At 39.0% G+C, this 21,684-nt stretch overlaps 1 protein-coding gene across 2 annotated transcripts; it reads left to right on the top strand.

Moving 5' to 3' along the window:
* The first annotated feature begins 4,640 nt into the window (after positions 1–4,640).
* On the top strand, positions 4,641–19,914 carry LOC127806986 (protein SEEDLING PLASTID DEVELOPMENT 1). 2 transcript variants are annotated; one of them, XM_052344637.1, is made up of 8 exons: positions 4,641–5,415; positions 5,833–6,047; positions 6,466–6,616; positions 6,727–6,918; positions 18,423–18,585; positions 18,709–18,947; positions 19,471–19,647; positions 19,732–19,914. In XM_052344637.1, the coding sequence occupies exons 1-8, from the start codon at positions 4,927–4,929 to the stop codon at positions 19,897–19,899; spliced, it is 1,794 nt and encodes a 597-aa protein (XP_052200597.1). In that variant the 5' UTR covers positions 4,641–4,926; the 3' UTR covers positions 19,900–19,914. The 2 variants fall into 2 exon arrangements, with proteins under 2 accessions (XP_052200597.1, XP_052200598.1); XM_052344638.1 differs by lacking the exon at positions 4,641–5,415 and adding an exon at positions 5,478–5,501.
* Positions 19,915–21,684: the final 1,770 nt, after the last annotated feature.

The following is a 21,684-nucleotide window of genomic DNA, read 5'->3' as shown; positions in this document are numbered from 1 at the left end:
CGTCATGCCATGGCTGGTATTGAGGCCCCTGACTTCCCTACGGCTGTTCAGCGAGCCCACGCGGTGGAGAGGGATCGATTGGAGGCCCGAGCAGAGCAGTTAGTCTTGAAGGGTGCAGGGAGCAGCAGTAAGAAGAGGAAGTGGGATGCAGGCAGCCAGAGTTCGGGATTTCCACAGTGCCGGCAGTGCGGGCAGAGACACCAGGGGCAGTGTCGGGAGGTACGTCGAGATGTATGTTATCGCTGTGGTCAGCCGGGGCATTTGAAGAGAGACTGTCCACAGGCGCCTAGACCGACTACACCAGCCCCACCAGCCCCACCAGCTACACCGGCCACAGGGCAGGAGATTATTTGTTTTCGCTGTGGACAGAGGGGCCACCGAGCGAACAGGTGCACCCAGCCAGCACAGAGTGGAGGGCCACGGACTGGAGGTGTGGGGCCCAGACCAGTTCAGAGACAGTCTGCACCTAGGACGCAGGGTGCAGGAGCACCATTACCTCTTCCAGCAGCACAGCGCCCAGGACCTACAGAGAGAGTTCAGATGCAGGGACAGGCATTTGCAGTGTCAGCGACCGAGGCAGCTGAGAGCAGTGATATAGTGCAAGGTATACTTACTCTCTATGGCCATGACGTACGTGCCCTATTTGATACAGGTTCCACCCACTCTTTTATAGCACCCCATTTGTTGCATAAGATCCCAATCCCGTGTAACCCCTTACCATATGATTTATCTATTTCGACACCGGGAGGGACGGTGTTGTTGGGGAGTGAGATGGTCAGGGATTGCGAGATAGGGATTTACGACCAGGTATTTGTGGGGGATCTTGTTGTTTTGGCGATCCAGGATTTTGACTTACTGTTGGGTATGGATTGGCTCTCTCGGCACTATGCTCGGGTTGATTGTCGTCAGAAGGTAATATCATTTGAGCATCCGGGGAGACCAGTTGTTACATACCGGGGTGTGAAACCAGTGGTGACTACGCCGATGATATCGGTTATGCACGCCGAGAGACTTATTCGACGTGGGTGTGAAGCCTACTTTGCGTTCGTGACCGTGATAGCGGGGGAGAAGAAGGAGTTGGCTGCCTATCCTGTGGTGCGAGACTTTCCAGATGTGTTCCCAGATGAGTTGCCGGGACTACCACCGCACCGAGAGATTGATTTTGCGGTCGATCTGATGCCAGGTACGCAGCCTATTTCCAAGACTCCTTACCGTATGGCTGCCAATGAACTGAAAGAACTCAAGGTGCAATTGCAAGATCTTTTGGAGAAAGGTTTTATTCGGCCGAGCACATCGCCATGGGGGGCCCCAGTATTATTTGTGCGCAAGAAGGACGGGTCTATGCGACTTTGTATAGATTACCGACAGCTTAATCAGGTAACAATCAAGAACAAGTATCCCCTACCCCGTGTGGATGATTTACTGGATCAGTTGCGTGGTGCATCGATGTTTTCCAAGATAGATTTGCGGTCAGGTTATCATCAGGTGCGAGTCAGAGATGAGGATATTGCAAAGACCGCATTTCGCACGCGTTACGGCCATTATGAATTTGTGGTCATGCCGTTTGGGCTGACCAATGCACCTGCAGTATTTATGGATCTGATGAATAGGGTATTCAAGGAATATTTGGATTCTTTTGTCATAGTTTTCATTGACGACATCCTAATTTACTCACCGAGCCCTGAGACACACGAGGCGCATCTGAGCGTGGTTCTGCAGAAGCTCAGAGAGGAGCAGTTATATGCCAAGTTTTCGAAATGTGAGTTTTGGCAGACCCGAGTGGTATTCTTAGGACATGTGGTCTCAGGAGAGGGTATCTCAGTAGACCCAGAGAAGACTAAAGCCGTGATGGATTGGCCGAGACCAATGACAGTGACAGAGATTCGGAGTTTTCTTGGCCTTGCTGGGTACTATCGACGATTCATAGAAGGTTTTGCACGGCTTGCATCGCCCCTGACGAAGTTGACAAGGAAAGGCGTCAGATTTATTTGGGACGAGTTTTGTGAGAGGTCTTTCCAGGAGTTAAAGCGGCGTTTGACTTCGGCGCCAGTACTGACGATACCCAGGTGTGGTGAGTTATTTACTGTATATAGTGATGCCTCGTATGCAGGGTTGGGATGTGTTTTGATGCAGGACGGCCGAGTGAATGCTTATGCATCCAGACAGTTGAAGAGGCACGAAGAGAATTATCCCACACATGATCTGGAGTTGGCGGCTGTCGTGTTTGCCTTGAAGATTTGGAGGCATTATCTTTATGGTGAGAGAGTCCAGATATATACAGATCACAAGAGTCTCAAGTATTTATTTTCGCAAAAGGAACTTAATATGAGACAACGACGTTGGTTGGAGCTGCTTAAGGACTACGATTGCGAGATCCTCTATCATCCAGGTAAAGCCAATGTGGTAGCAGATGCACTGAGTCGCCGGGGGTATGATTCGATGTTTTGTGATGCACGTGATGCATTCTTTGTCTGTCATGCAATACTACATGTTTAGTGACAAAAGGTGTATTTTGATCATCATGGGTGGTTTGGAGTTGCCACCCAAACCCTAGCAAGAAAGGTTGTATAAAATTATGATCTAGCAAGGGTGTCTCATCCTTGCAATTTTAAACACAAGGAAAATAAAAGCATGCCATTTTGTATTTGCACACATAAAAATTGTTTTGAATACTCACTAAATGATTCAATATTTAATGTGTATATTCAAGCTTGGTAGGTAACTCCAATAAAGGAAGAGAGAAAGTCTATGGTTAATCCCTTCCTATTGAAGCATTTTCAGTAATTTTGATTCCCATTTTAAGTCATGATTTCATCTATGAGAATTTGTGTTGTAGTAATAATTTATTTCATTTTCTGTTAAAATTCCTTTATGGATTTCTACATTGTAATAAATGGATACCCCATACAGGATGATGTAATAAATGTTTATTACTTCCATGATTATGGTTACTATTTACCATTTAGGTTCTATTTATACCACTTTTTCATACTTGTGCTATTATTGGGAGAATTAGGTATTGAAAAAAAAAAATCCTTAGAAATGGGGGAGAGGTTGTTTGTGGAGTGTTCCATAAGCCCCATAATATTTACAAGTGTTCATCAGCCCATAAGCCTTTTGTAGAGTCAAATCTAGTGTTTAGCCTATAGAGTGTGCTTAAGTTGGTCACCTTAGTTTGACCATTAGCTCGGGAATGGCCAATTGTTAAGAAGGAAACGAGAAGAGTGAAGCAATTGCTGAAGAAGTTTGCACTAAACCATGTCATTGGCAATGATTTCAAGCGAGAATCTCTTGCGATGAGAAGAGACTGGTTTCAATTGGTGTTGATTTAGTTCACAACCTAAATATTTTTCTAGTGGATGTACCAATGTTGGGTTGGATTCAACTTTGATTTTTCATGTAATCTTTTGCTCAAATGGTTGGCATGGTTGAACCCATATCGCCCTCCATAAGAGAACAGAGAACAAAGAGAAAAATGAAAGAAAGATAGTCATTCAAAAATAAAAGGCTAAATACATATTTTAGCCCTTGTGCTTGTATTTTTTTTTCGTTTAAGCACTCGAATTTTTTATTATTTTAATTACACTCCTGATTATGTAATTTTAAGTCAATTTCACTCCTCATCACAGTTGATTTAGCACGTACAATGCACGCATGCTAAAATATGGGCAGCGATGAGGTAGGTGTGGGCTTTCGGGAGGAAGTAAGCAAAGGTAGTAGGTGCAAGCTGTCATCAATCAAGGAAGGCAAAAGGCAAAGGTGTGGAGTCCTTGGCAAAGTCCTTTTTTTTTGCTTTCGCCTATCGTCTATGCCTTCCCATGCCGCCTCTCTAACAGCCTGCATCTGCCTCGTCGCTCACCACTGAAAGAAGAAACTATGGCAGAGATGGTGGACAATTTGCATGCATGTAAAGTATAATTTGAGTATTTTAGCACACGTGCATTACACGTGGTAGATCAATTGTAGCGAGTGTGTAATTGATAAAAGAAAATGTATAATACATGAGTACAATTAAAATAATAAAAAGTTCGAGTGTCTAAATTAAAAAAAAAAAATTGCAAGTATTGAGGGTAACATATGTATTTAGCTAAAATAAAATCATTTTTTGTCTAACTTTAAACAATAAGAAAGTCTTTGTTATTTTTAAAAACACAAAAGTCATGGTCTATTTTTGCTAAACTTAAAGTGCTCCTTAGAATTCACACTTTTTTATTATAAAAAACATATTATATTTAGATAATATTTTTATATTTAAAATTTAATATTTAAGGACTACACTATTGGTACATCAAGAGTTATATCTTGAATTACACATATGTACGTAAATGATAAAAATATCTCTTACGTCTCATCGTCTTGGATAAGGAGTATTTTTGTCAAACACTACATGCTGTCTTATTGTCTCATCTTATTATCTTAAATGAGAGATATTTTTATTCTTTTATAAATATTATATAACTTAAAGTGTAATAATAGCATTTTTCTATTTCCAACACTCTAAAGAAAAGAAGAATGAACAAACTACTGTAAAGTGTAAGTGAAGGAGTATAACAGCATTTTCCTATTTCCAACACTCTAAAGAAAGGAAGAATGAACAAACTACCTAAGAAAGAAGAAGCGACAATCATCAGACCAACGTGTGGCGGGCAGCGAACAATGCCCACGTGGTGTAAGTCGCCAGCAGCAGCTTCAACGGACGTTACCAGTTTGCTGTTCCTTCCTATATCTCTTCCATGGACCCCATCTTCTCCCCCCTCCAATCCCAGAGGAGATCCCTTCGAATCTTCCTTCCTCTTCCTTTTCTCCATCTTCTTCTTCGCAACCCACCTTTGATTTTTCAGGCTACCGCTCTGCAGAGCCATACAAGTCAATAATCACCACATATATAGGGAATTCAGGAAAACAAAAGGCAAAGGGGAAGGGAGAATGAGAGTTTTGAACTCGCATTTCGTGCTGATCGATCTACACACGTCATGGCACTCGGCTGCTCAAACCCCGTCTTCGGCTTTTGCTTGCCTCAAGGAGTGCGGACGAGGCCCTTATTTCTCTGCGGCATTCCGTCGAACACGTCGTCGGCGCAATGCGATTTCATCGGCTACCTCTCCGGTGCCATCGATACGGTCTCCGGAGATTCGCAGGCCGCGTGATCGTTCGGCCCCGGAAAGTGGGTTGTCGTCGGTTTCGTCAAGTGCGGCTTCCACGTCGCGATCTGAGCAACTCTCGGAGCTGGAGTTGTTTCTAGAGTTGCTGCCTTTGAGGATGAGGAACGGCTTATTACGGCACCCGGAGATTGGGAAGTTGATTGAAGTGGTTATGGATTTGGGTAGGCAGCCTCTTGCTCGGTTTCCTTCAGGTGATTGGGTGATGTCGGAGCAGCCTGTAAAGGTTGATGATCTAAGCCACGCGATATCAAAGGTCATCATATTCATTCTGCCAATAGTTCACTGGAACTTTCGCCAATCGACACCAAATGAATACTAAACATATAATCTATGAGCAAAGTGAAGTATCATTTTGTCTCTGATTGGAACTTCTATATGTGGAAACATAGTAATCAAGTATTTGCTTTTCTGCATGAATATACTTTATTTTTACTACAGCCATACGCCAAGGCTTAATCCCATTAGCTGGGATCGGGTACATGTATTCTAGCACATTAATAATCGCTACTTTGGGGTGTGTGTGTGTGTGTGTGTTAAAATTGGGTGATGAATCTTATTGCTGATGAGTGATAGTGACCGCATAATTTTTAATAGTTCAAGGCCAGGTTTGAATGCGTTATGTATCTTATCGAGATCTTGCGTCTTAAGGCAACTGATTTCATTTCTTCAGGTTGGTGAGTTTTCCGATGACAACCGATCAGGCATTAATAGTTCCTTACACCGTATAAGTGCTATACGGAACCGTAAAATGCAAATCATCGGCCTCACTTGCCGGGTAGGGCGAGCTGTATCTGGAAGTGCTGAAATCATAGGTGACTTAGTTGAAGGGGGAGGTTCCATCTTGGTTGTGGGACCTCCAGGAGTTGGTAAAACAACCTTGATAAGGTATGTATAGTTCTAACTTCCAATTGTGACATAAGATACCAATTTGTGTGCCTATTCATTAACAAGTAATGATACTTGTATATTATGTGCTAGCAATAATGTGTGTTGTTCTCTTAAAGCTATGGTGACAGCCCTACCACATTCATTTGTCAAGATTCTATATATATATATATATTGTTATTTATGTTCTTCATTGGTGTTTCTTGTTCTTTCAGCCTTGACTGAAGGACTTTCTTTCATTGCCTTTGCTAATGCTCCATTAGATATGTGTATACATGAAGAAATAATAAGAAATGATTTACAGATAGCTCTGCTCATTGAGTATCTTCAGACTTCTAAAAGTAATATAAGCATCTTTTGTCTATACAATTATGTCTTGCGTGATACTTGTTCATTGGATAAAGCTTGTGTTTTGCAGAGAAATAGCTAGAATGTTGGCAGATGAGCATAAGAAACGTGTTGTGATTGTAGATACGTCAAATGAGATTGGAGGTGATGGAGATATACCTCATTCTGGAATAGGTCGTGCAAGAAGAATGCAAGTTCCAAATGTTGATATGCAGCATAATGTGAGTGTGAAACTCAATATCTTTACCATGTTTATTGCTACCTCGGATGGCTTGAATAAGACACAACCTTTCTTCTTTTGGATATTAAACCTTCTGTTAGTACTGAACAGGTAATGATTGAAGCAGTCGAAAACCATATGCCTGAAACCATTATAATTGATGAAATTGGAACTGAACTTGAAGCCCTGGCTGCCAGTACAATTGCTCAGAGAGGAGTTCAGCTTGTTGGAACAGCGCATGGGATTACAATAGATAACATAATAAAAAATCCTTCTCTGCAGATACTTGTTGGTGGCATAGAGGTAAAAATCAGCATTATGTCTTTCAATCTATATATTTTAAATGTCATGAATAAGGTTTCATATTTTGATTTTCTGTCCCATACTTTTACCTGGAGGGTAGTGCTTTCAATTGTTGGAGATACCAATTATTATAATTGAAGATGAACCCTAATAACATTCGGAATAGATTATAACTAGGAAAATAAAAATTTGAGCTCATTCATACAAATTCCAGCTTTCAAGGCTTAAATTCTATGAGCTATGAAACTTAGCTGAGCTCTAGAAGTAGCAAAACGGGGCTACAGAAAATACCAAAATCTGAATATCTCCAAAACTAAGACTACAGCCTGCATATTTACTATGTTAAGGAGGTTACTTTGTGGCAAAGTACCTAGGAATGAAAAAGATCTAAAAAACCACTATGAAGGCTGAAAATGGTAAACATGCTGATACCCAATAACAAAATAAAATGCTTACACAAAACAATTCAATGAAAAGCAAGTAGTGATGAGTGACTTCAGATGCAGCAACCTATTTGCGTTTGTACTATAAGTATCCACTAGCAAGTAGGTAATAAAGTGTTTACAAGTGGCCACACAAATGACAAGTTGCTTGCAAGTAGCTTATATTCATCCAAATGACAATCAAATTACCTTACAGTTGAGGAAACTAAAAAAGAAAAAAGAAACCTATATAATAAGAAACCTAAAGTACATCAAAACCTTTTGATAAATAAACAAAAATATAGGGAAAAAACCTTGAGGGGGTCAAACCTTGTACAAAAGTGTTGAATGTTGTATTTATTGTATAGTTGACCCAGCCGATTAGCCGATTTATAGGTTGATCTATAGCTGATTTGATAGATTAATTTATAGGCTGATTGGATAGACTGATTTATAGGTTGATTTGACAGGCTGTATTTCAGGCATAATTCTTTGCCTAATTTTCTGCTATAAATATGTTCCACATTATTATAAATATAGATTAAAATTGAGACTTGCTCTCAGGCATTCAACCTGTAACGACCCGCCTCCCAGAGCCTCCGCTAGCATAGAAAATCCGTGAGAGGGTCATTATTTGAATGATATAGAACAACTGCCACCAACATCTAACAAGAGAAACTATATCACAGATTCACATGACATCTCATGATCACCTTTACATAATCAGCCATACGACAACTCAAGTCAGGTTCTTACATAACCATGCATAACATGAGACCTTTCGAGACTACATAACATACATCGATCTTAAAAACAAAAGAACATTAACCTGATCAACCAAAACGACACCCGGGACTCTAGTTTCAGGAGAACTCTGCACTTGCTACCATGACTCAACAATTTGGACCCAATCCCACTGTACGTACCTGCCAACTTAGGCGCTTCCTTTTCTTGGAATAATGTTCAAACGAATGGTGAGTCATAAGACTTAGCAAGCTCAAGAAAGAAAGGCAATAGGTTAAGGTTAAAGCTTTCTCCTACACCCTATGCACTTCATGCCAATGCAATAACATATCATGCCATGTTCAATACATGCTTTAGCTCTAAATGCATAAATATAAAGTAAACTACACATAGAAGGTCCTTGGAGCCCACATAAGATACACACATTGGCGCCCTTGTCCCACATACAAACCTGTTAACAGCTCAATATAGGCTACCATATCATTATTCTTAATCTGCCTTTCATCACATCATTTGGGTTTTCCTGTCATTCATAACATGCCTTTTCTTATCATCATAACATGCTTTTCCTGTCATTCATCAATTGGCTTTTCCTACCATTCATAACATGTCTTTTCCTGTCATCATAACATGTTTTTCCTGCCATTAACATAGTACATCATCATAACATGTAGCTGCTATGGGACTTGAACCCCCAGTCTTATGTGTCATAACATAAAGCTGTTGTGGGACTTGAACCCTTAGTTTTACGCATCATAACATAAAGCTGCTGTGGGACTTGAACCCCTAGTCTTACGCATCATAATCATCCCTCATAGCCACTCTTGCTCACCATGCAATGCAACACATAAGAAATGCAATAGTTTGTGCAGTATAAACGTGATGACAAGTCCCTCATAAATCAAGTATCAGGCCATGTTACGCCCACATAGGAACACACACATGCAAAATGCTTTAAAAGCATATGCTCATCTAGTATACCCAAGTTGGCTCTTAGACCAATCGGGTCATGCCAATGCGCACACATCCCCCCCCCCCCCCCCCACACACACAGCCAAAGCATGTCCCCCCCAATGAATGCAACCTAATACCCATGTGTCACACAATATCATGATATGCACAAAATCAAGGTGGAAATCTGGCAGTACCAGCTTGCCTGACCCGTTTATCGTAATAGTTGATAACTGGCGCCCATACATCCAGCCATCGACTGCCACGACCCATGGTCGACAGTTAATAGATTTGTACCCCACACCCTTAGACACACATAGATAACATTGAACTTACATACTTTAGATTTAACATTTCATAACCTTTCCCCATGACTCTTCATGCACTTAGCAACATAGACATCAATATATTGCTCTTATTCTCGTATCTTCTCAAACATAGGAAACTGTCTCGTTATACATATTACTAAACATTACACTTTTCTCATTAAGATGCTTAACATAACCCAATAAAACCATAGCCAACTCTTCTAAGAATCTAGCCCCAACGGGTTTGGCATCATTCCCAAAGGAAGCAGAGCAATACAAAGCCCTGTAACAGACATAATCAACAACACCAAGGATTCATTTACTTAACTTATTCCATCAACAATAGACCCATCAATAACATATAAGTCATAAGATGGTTACCACGTAGATTTACATTATTAATGCGTGGAACCGAGTCACGGTAAGGGAGGGAATAAAATATGGAGAACAATGGAGACTTGTGTAGGGATTAAAGAATGTAAGAAGATGGTTAGGAGCTTGCCTTTAGACGAATGATACTTGCCTTTTTTGCACTCTCGCTACGAAATAAAATGTTTCATAGGAAGATAATAAGATTACGGCTCATAATAATCAGATTTGACCGCGCAAAACACATGATTTAGTCGTGAAAAATCCATAATCTAAACGTATGAGGCTTCCAACAATTTTACTCACTTACCTGACTTCAAGCACTAAATAGCTTCAAAATTCCCTGATTTTGCTTAATTTCTTCCCACTTCCTTCCCTTTCTTCACTGCTCAAGCCTTCCTCAATTTCCCCTTGCTTTCTGCCCCTGAAAATGGCCAAAATGTGGCCTTAAGAATGAAGCAGCGGAGAAACTTGGAGTGCAAGACGAATGGGCGGCCTATAGCGCGCCACATGGCGCGTTCTGCGGCTGCCACGCGGCCACCCCTCCTTCCCCTGAAATAGCTCTGTTTCGGGCATCTCTTGGCTGGAAAAATCCAGCAAAATCCCTCAGCCTTGCGCGCGCCCATGCAGGATAGAACTCACGACCAGCCAGAAGCCCCCTCGTGCGCGTACCGTGAGCGCTACAGCCATCTTCAACCTAATTAATTTTAAACTAACCCTCAGCCCAATTTTTGAAATCGCACCACAGCCTCTGAACTTTGCAAACTAGCACTTACACCCCACTTAATAATTACACTAATACCCCGAAACTTCTAGAAATCCCAATTACCCCCAAATTAATAATTCCATAAATACTCCCAAATAAAATAATTAATTGTCTTAATTGCCCATTTCCTCAAAACAATATAAATTAATATTTTCTCTTAAATCCTCAAATATTTAGTAATGACCTCGAATACCGAAATTAATAATTACTATTTATCTTCAAAATTCTGGGATGTTACACAACCAATTCTCTCTTCTAACATGGTATGGAGAAAATTCTTTCCCACTGTATTATCCCTCTAGTGAAGAAAGAGAAGAAAGGCACTGTATTCACAAACAGAAAATTCTGTTGTGCATTAGAAAATTCTTGAGAATTTTAGTTCTGTTGTGCATCAGAAAATTCCAGTCAGCCAATTCTTGAAATCTCACATTCGAATAACTTTTCACGCACTCCATGTGCCATCACGTCCTTCACCAAACGACACCAAACCTTCTAATTTGTTCTCTCATTGTGACATCCACAAAGGTTACTTTTGACATGGAAATGGATTTTCCCACTTTTACCTCTGTTTTTACTGGAACCCCTGTCATTACCTCTGAAAAATTATGGGTGCTGCTAATTTTCTATCCTCGGTTGTTGCTGTTGAGTTGTGTTCATAGGCCAGGGACATGAAGATTGTTTGACTAAGCCAGTTGTTGCTGTTGAGTTGTGTTCATAGGCTAGGGACATGAAGATTGCTTGACTAAGCAAGCTGAAGATATTCCTGATGTAGAGCGTCCAAAATGGAAGTAGAATGATGCTCAATTATGTGGAGCTCTCTGGCAGTCTATTGATTGCTCACTTGCAATCCAATCCTGGGCATACAAAACCTGTTATGATGTCTGGGAGAAAGCCTGAAAATTCTATACCAATAATGTCTCTCATTTCTACACGATTGTCTCCAACATGATTACTTTGAAGAAGCAGGACTCTCAATTAGAGCACAACAGGTGCAGATAGATAGAGTAGCCAACAAGGTACATCATCAACAAGGGAATTAGCTAGAATTTGATTTCAAACAGGTTCAAGCTTTGGTGGCAAACCAAAGAGTGCACGAACCATAAATTGCTTCTCCAATTGTGCTAATTGATCCTTTGCATTGGTGGAGATAGGCATTATTTCTTTGAATTCCTATATAAAAGTTTCTAGTTGACCTAAATAGGTTTGCATATCCATGGTCACTAGCATTGGGAGAAGTAGGTAGGGTCAAGCTAAATGGTTGTGCTCCTACTGACTTCTTGAGAAGTGAGACATGGAACACCGGATGGATGTTAGAGCCCTCTTGTAATTGTAGCCAATAGGCCACATTTCCCACCTTTGTGGTAATGGGATATGGCCCATAGAACTTTGGGTTTAACTTTGAGCCGGGGTTCTGGAGTAAGGCCCTTAAATGGCCCGACTTAAGCTTCAAATACACCACCTCGCCCTCTTGAAATTCTCTTTCACTCCTCTTTTTGTCTGTAAACTGCTTCATACAATTCTTGGAGTTAGCCAATTCTGTCTTAAGTACTTGTAAGGCCTGTTGCCTTTGTTGTAGGTAGGTATTTAGGGTTGCAACTGTCGAAAAGTCTCCCAAGGCTGGTAGCAAAGGAGGCTTGTAGCCGTAAAGAGCTTCAAAAGGAGATCTCTTTATGGAGCAATGGTGACTGGAGTTGTACCACCATTGAGCCATAGCAAGCCATTTGTGCCAAGTCTTAGGTTGTAGAAAACAAGAACACCAAGTACAACTCCACACACTGATTAACTCATGATGTGTAGAGTTGACTTGGCCAAGAGCTAGCTTTTGGATAGTCGACTCTTGCCTGGAGAAGTTGACTCCCTCTATCAAAAGTTGACTTCCTATCGACCATTTCGTATACACGATCAACCGGTTCTTAAAAGTTGTTGACCATTTTTGTCTCGAACAACTAGTTTTGCAGGTCCAACGGCTATAAATAGCTAGTTTCTTTTGAAACTCTTGGGATGCCTATAAATACCATTCAAGGAAGCACTTGAGTTGTCTAATGAAGAAAAATAAATTCATTTGAGCTTTCATTTTTATCTCAAAAAGGTTTTGAGCTTTATTTGTTTCAATTTATTCAAGCCTTTGTATTTTTGTTGAGAGACATTTGTAACTGAGAGATTTATCTCTCAGATCCTCTCCAATTGTATTATTCTTGTATCTCCTAGCTTTTAAATCTAGAGGGCCTACTTTGATAGTAGGAGGTTGTAAATTCCTAGTGGTTTATGCTAAAGGGCCTACCGAGTGTGGTAGAATGTTTTAGTGAATATTTTCAAATCCTTAGTAAGGAGTTAAGGTAGTGGATTAGGCTTGGTTTAGCTGAACCATTATATATCGTTGTGTCCCTCTTGCATTTATTTTATTGTTTGTGTTCATTTCACTTTTTGTGAATCATTTTTGAAAACCTCATAAAAGGTTTTTTAATTTCTCAATCACCCCATTCACCCCCCTCTTGGGTGTGTGTGCCATTCATTGTGCCAAATTTCAAATTCAACAGTTGAAAGAAAGATGAAGCATCTACTTAATGTGACTTGAGCTCTCTTACATCAATATCATGTTCCTAAATCTTTTTGGGGTGAGGCAGTGTTAATTGCAACCTCTCTTATTAACTGGGTTCCTTCTAAAGTACTAAAAGGTCTCAGTCCCTTTCAGTGTCTTTCATCTCACTTTCCTGAAATTGGCATTCATGCTTCCTTTCCTCTTAATGTATTCAGGTGCGTGGCTTTTGTTCACATTTCTAAACACCACAGGGATAAATTTGATCTTAGAGCACTTAGGTGTATTTTTATTGGCTACTCTCCTACCCAAAAGGGCTATAAATGTTGTCATCCTCTCACGCGAAAATTCTTTACGTCTAAGGATGTAACCTTTATTGAAACTCAGTCCTTTTTAAGCCTTCTTTTTATGGTCACCAGGGGGAGACAATTTCTAGTGACCATAGGGAGCATGGGAATCTTCCTAATTTGGACTTGTCCTTGGACCTAGGCCAACAGCAAAGCAATACGCTAGAGTCTGCACTTGGTGGACAGCTTAGTTTTGACTTATCTAACTTACCTGTCCCCCCTGTACTAGAGTCTTTGGATTTAGAAGGGTCATCATCACCACTAGGTGCACTACCTCACCAAAGTTCTCTTCCAAACCAACCATTGATGCCATCCCCTGCTAGGTTTAAGGGTTCACTTTATGTTACAAGAGGGTTCAACCTATTTCATGTGCAAAGCAGGGACCAACATCTATTCCAAAGCCATGTATTGAACCATCTCAATCCCCTACTCATTCTAACCCTATTCACAATGATTTGGATTTACCTATTGCTGTTAGAAAAGGAGTTAGAAGCTGCACGCAACATCCCATGGTCAATTATATTTCCTACCATCGTCTTTCACCCAAACGTAAGAGTTTTTTGTCTTCCCTTAATGCCATAATCATTCCTAGGACAGTAAAGGAGGCATTACATGACTAGAATTGAAAGAAATCGGGTTTCTAGGAGGCAAAACAGCTAGTACTCCAGTGGAACCAAACCTCAAATTTGGGGGGAGATCTGATTGTCCACTAGTAGACAAAGGAAGGTACCAAAAACCAAACCTCAAATTTGGGGGGAGATCTAATTGTCCACTGGTAGACAAAGGAAGGTACCAGAGGTCCATTTAATTTATCTATCTCACACAAGACCTAGCATTGCATTTGTTGTCAACTAGGTGAGCCAATTTATGCACAATTCAACTAAAGAGCATATGTAAGCAGTGAGAAGGATCTTGTATTATCTAAAGGCAACACCTGAAAAAGGGATTTTGTTCAAATCAGGGGAGAATTTGGCAGTTACTGGATACACATATGCTGATTATGGTGGTTCTCTTGTGAATAGAAGGTCTACCTTAGGTGTGTGTTCTTAAGAGAAAATTTAGTATCCTGGAGAAGTTAAAAGCAAGTATAGTGGCTTGGTCTAGTACAGAAGCTGAATGCTAGGTTATAACCCTTGATCTATGTGAACTGTTTTGGCTAAAGATTGTCTTGGATGATCTACAAATTCCTAGTCATGGTCCAACCAAGCATAACCCACTAAATCCTCAACATCTAGTAAACATAAGCCTAAACTTCACTAGACATTGGACAGTAAAGATGATTCTCTTCACTTCTTTTACACATAATACTAATACATGACAACCTGTCTTTGCTTCCTCAAGTCATCGGTAGTAAGGCAGAGCCAAAGGGTAGCTGACCAACACAAATAAGGTAACCCTAGGAGGGGCACTTGAATTTCAAACTGCTTTCCAAGTAAAGCCAGAAATCCATATTACAAAGGGTGAATATTGAAACTTCCCCCTTGTGATGGGCACTATATCCATATACTCACCCGCTGCCTGTTCAAAAGATGACAACAAAGCAAGCTGTAAAGTGCTTGTGAGGCGTATATTTTGTAGCGATCAAAATCACATATAAACCTTGAGGACTGCACTACTTGGAGGTAGATAGTAAGGAACACCAACCACAGTCACCTCATTAACAAGCAACCTAAAATGCTAAGGACAAAAGCCCTATGACCACTCCAACTTTCCAACCAAAATCTAACCTTGGTTGCATTCACGATGGTGACCTAAATGACCTTATGAAAGTCCTCACAACCTCTCGTGGTTATAGGTCCCTTAGGGTATGGCCACTCAAGAGGGGGGTGAATTGAGTGATTAAAAGTTTCGGCAATTTACTTAATTAAAATTCTTGTTATTTAATTTTAAACAAATTCAACTTTTGTAACTATGTTTATTTGAGATTAATAAATTTCGGGCCACAGGATATAGCAAGAATAAATAAATGAGACACAAAACAATTTGTAGTGATTCAATATCTCCACACACACCTACTCTATTCTCCCAAGGTCTCAACCACCCTTGGGGTTCCACTAATTTCACCATGGTTTCCATACTAGCTCACATTGGAAACTAGATATACTCCTAGATTATAACGGGTTCTAGGAAATCACTACACCAAGGTTTTCTCCCTAGCTTACTTTAAAAACTAGATACACCTAGATTTTAACAGTTCTAGGAAACCTATACAGGCCACGATAATAGTTTAAGTGATTACAATTAGTTGTCCACACTTGGACACAAATGAATAAGCAATTAAGCGCAAATATACATACAAGGCAATAAAAATAATTAAATAAATCAGTGACCTTGGTTTGAATGGAGAAGATCGGATTTGGTTTTGCAATATCTTTTTCTCCTCTTGCCTTGTGGCTCTTTGGTGGATGTGCAATGTAGTTTTGAGAGCCTTAGATTACTTGGGTTTTTGCTTGAGAGCGTTAGAGAGCTTTTGGGTGCTTTGGTATGCAATATGTGCAATGGATGATCTTTACAATGAGTTTAGGGGTATTTATAGGCATTTTTAAAAAATCACTATTCATAACGATTGGATTACTATTCACAACGGTTCAATTACTATTCACTATTCATTGTTCATCATTCACTATTCTCTGTAGCATTTTGAAAAAATATATTTTTATATAATTTTTTTATGCATTTTAAAATTACTTGAAAGATAATTTTAATGGAAAATAATATTTTTAGTAATACGTGTACTATGAAAAATATTTTATAAATTAATCGAAAATAATTCAATACTACAATTAGTATATTTAAAAATACTCTTTTTGTTAATCATTAAAACTTAATTAATATGAGTAAGTTAGCTCAACAGTGGTGACCCTCCATAAGCCAACTATATACAGAGAAGGAATCCTAGATGTAGACCAATCCCTCAACACATTATCTTTCTTACAAAATAATAATTCTAATCCAAAAACTGTCACTTACTGGCAAACCTCCATAACCATTTTTCAAGTAAGATTTAGTTTGGAGGACCCGATTTTCTAGTGCCTAACCTGCCCTTGCTCTTTGAAAGACAAGCCTAATCCCGTTTAACTAAATGATACTTCAACTCACCACCCTATAGAAGATCCCTCTGAAACTTGTCCAACCTATTTATAATAGACACAATGATTCTTAAACATAGAAAGATAATTAAGTAGGAAGATTAAAAAGCACACTCTTAGTGAGATTAATTTTTCTTGCTTTACGAGGAGGTTAAGGTACTATATTTTCCAAGAAATCCCCAATCTGAATAACCTTGGCTTTGAAAGCTGGAAGATAAACCCAAATATATATTATGAAGGCTGCCAACTTTACACCCAAGGTTAGGAGCAAACAAATTGAAGTCTCCACTAGCCCAACCTCTCCACTTTAGATTAAATTCTGCTATATTTGTAACAACAATAAGAATTTCGAGATGACATGATCTGAAGTTTTATAAATACCAAGTTTGCATCATAGTTGTCAAAGGTGCACCTGAGGCGTGCTTGGGCGCAAGGCGAACAGAGGTGCAACTCTGTGCACCTCATCACCACCATGGTGCAACACCATGCTTGAGGTGCTACCTAGGCACATGAGGCACTCGCCTCATGTAAGGCACGTGAGGCACATGCCTTGTATATATCAATGTATTAAAATCATATTTCTTGTCCATTTGTCATCTTAGAGAGTATATTGGTGAGAGGCAAACCTAGCGGTGTAAGTCAGAGGTCTCTGCTGAATCTCCCACTTGCTGTCAGGATCCTTTAGGAGAGATGTTCACTTGTTGGAGAACTACTTACATCTGTTTTCTGTTTCATTTTTCTTTCTTTCTTCTAATTTTTTGCTAAGAAACGAATGTTTTCATTGTGTGTTGTACTACTTTTTTTTCTCTTCTAATTTCTTTTGCAATTTAAAAGAAGAAACTAATAGTTTTCTGTAACTGTTCTTTTCTATGTGTTCTACTGTATTTTTTTCTTTCTTCTAATTGCAAAAGAAATTAGAAAAAACTAATTGTTTTCCTATAATTGTTTTTTTTGCAGTGTGTTGTGCTATAATTTCTTTTCTCTAATCTCTCTTGCAATTAGAAGAAACTAATTTTTTTTCTGCAATAATATTAATTGTTATTATCTGGTTGGTCATTTGTCATTTATGATTTTATGAGTTTGGGTCCATCTCCTTATAGGTTCATATTGAAAACGATAGTGTGCAAGTATTTTGTAAGCATTTTGAATAAATGTGCACCTCATGTGCTTGAGGCTCTTGCTTCACCTTGCACCTCGTGCCTAGGTCACAAGCACTAATTTGGGCCCCAGTGTGCTTGGCGCCTTTGACAACTATGGTTTGCATACAAGACTGTGAAGACCACCTTTCAACCTAGAATCTAGATACTCATTAGTAATTGGAACTGTGCCCGGTATCTGCTTACCCTACACAAAGATGTTATGGGAGTCTTAACAACACTATTAATTAACCTCTTTGAGTGTCATAGACAAGAGCTTAGTAAGAATCTTATAAATACTACCTACAAAATTAACGGGCCTAAAATCTTCAAATCCAAAACACTCCTGATAATAGCAACAGCTTTCAAACTCCTCAGAGAGCTGTCCAACCCACAGAGCTCATGACAGGCCAGGATAACATGCAAACCAATAAAGCTCCAATAATGCTGGAAAAAAAAAATCAAAAACTAAAGAGAAGCCGTAAGGTCTGTATCCACCATTTGGATTACCTAAAACCCTTGAAACCTCATCCTTGGAAAGAGATCTAAGAAGCCTCTCTCTATGATCCTCAGAAATGTACTTAAAAGATAAACCTGAAAGGGAAGGTCTCCAACCTTCCTCTTCAGGGTCCAAAATATTTTACAAGTCAAGCAATCAAACTTTGTAAACTCTTTTCTTAAAGCTTGATCATTTACCTTTCTTTCTCACGAAGATCAATCTTGATGTATTATGTTGACCTATAAAATAAATTTAGACATCCAACTGCAATTGACTATAACCCTGTCCAGCTATGCCTTGAGAATCAGTTGATTGAAGTTTGGTTCCTTTTGAATAGAGTGTAACACTTGGTGATGAGGAAGCAAAGAAAAGGAAAGTGCAGAAGACAATTCTTGAGAGGAAAGGGCCTTCTACATTTACGTGTGCAGTAGAGATGATATCTAGAACTGAATGCTGTGTGCATCATCGGTTGGATGCATCTGTTGATGCTATACTAGCAGGTATCTAAACCTTGTCCTTTCTCATGAACTTTTAAGCAATTACTTATATAATATGGTGTCTGCAAACATGTTTCGGAATTGGAAGCAATAAATGGTTAATCTGATTTGAAATTTCTATGGTAGGAAAAACTCCTCTGTTTGAAGTCCGTCATATGGATGTTGAAGCAAATCGTTCTTTGAAGTCTACTCCAATGCCCAAGAAGAACCTTATAGAAGAAGCTGAGCTGGACAACAGTGAAGAAAGACCTCAAATACAGTGTGACAAAGAAGATGAAGGTTATTCTCAAAATAATTTCAAGAAATTGAGTGGGAATAGAAATTTTAGCAAGTGGAGATCACCAGTGTATGTTTACACTTACAAGGTATATTGCTAAAGTTTCGATTATCACTTGTTCATCTTCTACCTTCTGTCCTTGTATGTTGTTGAAGGATATATATGGAAATAAGGTACTTAAGTTTAAATAGCTTGGAAATTAATGTTCATGCTTCTTTAATAATCAAGATAAACCTGCACTGCACATGTAGCTTGGTGGAATAGGAGTGCCCATGCCTAGAAGAAGTTTTTTGTATCTTAAAAAAGCGAGAATTCAAATTTGGAATTCCCTCTCACACCACATGCTCAACAATGCTATCATACTGTTGATTTTCGTTGCCATGCTGATTCCAGGTTCTTACTTGTATTAAGTAGGCTGGAAAACTCTGAACCCTATGCTCGTAGCATTAGTGGCTTGCAACCAAGGGCCTGACCCCAATTCATTGAATACACAAGGGTCCCATCTGTCATAATCCTTCTCTTACAGGATATAGTAAGATTATACTATCCAGCACCTAACACCAAACTAAAACTGAAAATTTGAGTTCATATACAATTTGTCTGTCTTTTAGATCCTGGAAGCCGATCTACTTCAAGTTGCAAGTGTTATGGGGCTTGAGGATGAGATAGATGTAAGTGATGACATTGGAAGAGCAGATGCAATTTTAGCGTCCAGTTCCGAAGTGAAGCAGAACCCCTGGATTCGTGGTGTAGCTAAATTTCACAAGTTGCCCTTATATGTTATCAAGGTATCCCCCTCTTATTTTGTGAATATTGCTGACTAGATGAATGTATGCCCCTTCAACCAGACTTTAAAACTTTGAATAATGCAGTCAAATACCATGGCACAAATGGTAAAGGCAGTTCATATGATTCTTGGACGGGATTCCTTTAGTTCCACCTCAATGCAGTCACTCAAAAGTTCCTTAAACATTGAAATTGAGGATGATGCACCAAAGAGAAAGCCCTCATTGGAGGAGATTGATGCCTTGGAGGTATAATTCTTTTTCCTTCAAATATGTTATTTCTCTTTTTTCCATAAGCAAAAAAGATTTACATAGTGTTTGTAGATTTATAAAAAGTTTATTACAAAGTTCATAGAGAAGTCTTGTGGAGGATTTTTTAGAGAAAGTGGAATCCAAGTTGCTTATATATACAGGTTTTTGAAGATGTATGATAGAGTAGAAACACATTTTAGAACTTGTGGAGGTGGTACAGACTTTTTCGGTTACAATTGGACTAAATCAAGGATCTACTCTAAGCCCTTATATCTTTGCTTTAGTAACAAATGAACTTACCAAGCATATGCAATAAGAGGTGCCTTGGTGTAATCTATTTGCATTGGTGAACAACACAAAAATAAGGTGTGACTAAAAAACTTGATGTATGGAGGGGATCTTAGAATTCAAAGACTTGAAGTTGAGCAGATCAAAAACTGAACATATTGAATGCTTAGTAAAAATAGAAATATGAATGATGTTATGTTGAAACTTGAAGATCAAATTATTTCAAGAAAAAAACGAGTTCAACTATTTTGGATTCATTGTCCAAAAAGACAAGGAGATTATTGAGAATGCTACTCATAATCAAGGCAAAATGGATAAAATGAAGAAGTGTTTTGGGCATTTTATACAACAACAAACACAATCCTTAATCCTAATAGGTGAGTCAGATACATGAATTCTAGGCCTTTGGGCATCTCATTGGTATAGAGATGGCATCTCATTAGTAAGGCCATTACATCCAATGTCCAGGCCATTGTAATAGTAACTGGTGCATTTTAATTTTGACATGTGCCACTCTAGCTTTATTACGTATGATTTTGTTCTTATTTTGTCTTTTCTTCTATGGTCGCACATCTACCTTCTCATTTTTTTCATGTGTTGGCATTGTATGCAATAGAAAAATCTTTTTAAAGCTAAAAAGGCAGTGTTATCAGACATCAATAAGACTAATCTGTTATATGGCACATAATGTTATTAGACAGCTATAAGATGTGTGAGATATGAATAATGATTAAGATACTTTGATCAAGTAAAAGACCCAATAGATGCTCATATGAGGAGGATTAATGGAATGAAAAAATGTAGTAGAAGAGGTTGAGAAAGACCAATAAAGACTTGGTGGAAAACTCTTAAGCATGGCCTTGATTATAATGACCTTACAGAACATTTAATCATAGATAGAGATGGTTGGTGAGCTAAAATCTATAAACCTCAATGGGATTAAAGTTTGGCATGTTGTCATTATCAATCTAAGGGCTCAAGTAGAGTGAAAGCTAGTGCATTACCGATTGTAATTAAAAAGAAAAAATCTATCATTTCAGTGTCACAAAGTATATCTGGTGTAGAATCGAGGGAAAAGATTTATGCTGAGAGAGAAAGGAGAAGAATAAATCCAAGAGAAGAGAAAGGTAACGAAGAAGAAAATAAAGGAGGAGAAGAGAGTAAGCATAGAGACAGAGGAGGGGGGGGGGGGGGGGGATGAAAATCAAGTTCTGTGTAATTAGGAATCTTGATAAATCAATGCTTGTCTATTAACTCAAAAGAATAATCTCAAGCTCTTCAAGAATTTCACTGTATCTCAAAAAAGAAAAAAAAAAGCAGATATAATCCATGTAACTGATGCCACGTAGTGGAATTAAGGCTTCTAGTTGGTGTTATTTGATTGACTCCTGCTGGTTCTGTTTTGTGCTGGACATGCAAGCTGTAGAATAATTGTGATTAGCAGCAGATTTCGAGGATGGATTGGAGATAGGGTCCAATGGGACACTTTTAAACATTTTT

Source organism: Diospyros lotus, chromosome 7 (genome assembly GCF_014633365.1).
Source record: "Diospyros lotus cultivar Yz01 chromosome 7, ASM1463336v1, whole genome shotgun sequence".
NCBI lineage: Eukaryota > Viridiplantae > Streptophyta > Magnoliopsida > Ericales > Ebenaceae > Diospyros > Diospyros lotus.
This window is presented reverse-complemented; position numbering and strand designations above follow the sequence as displayed.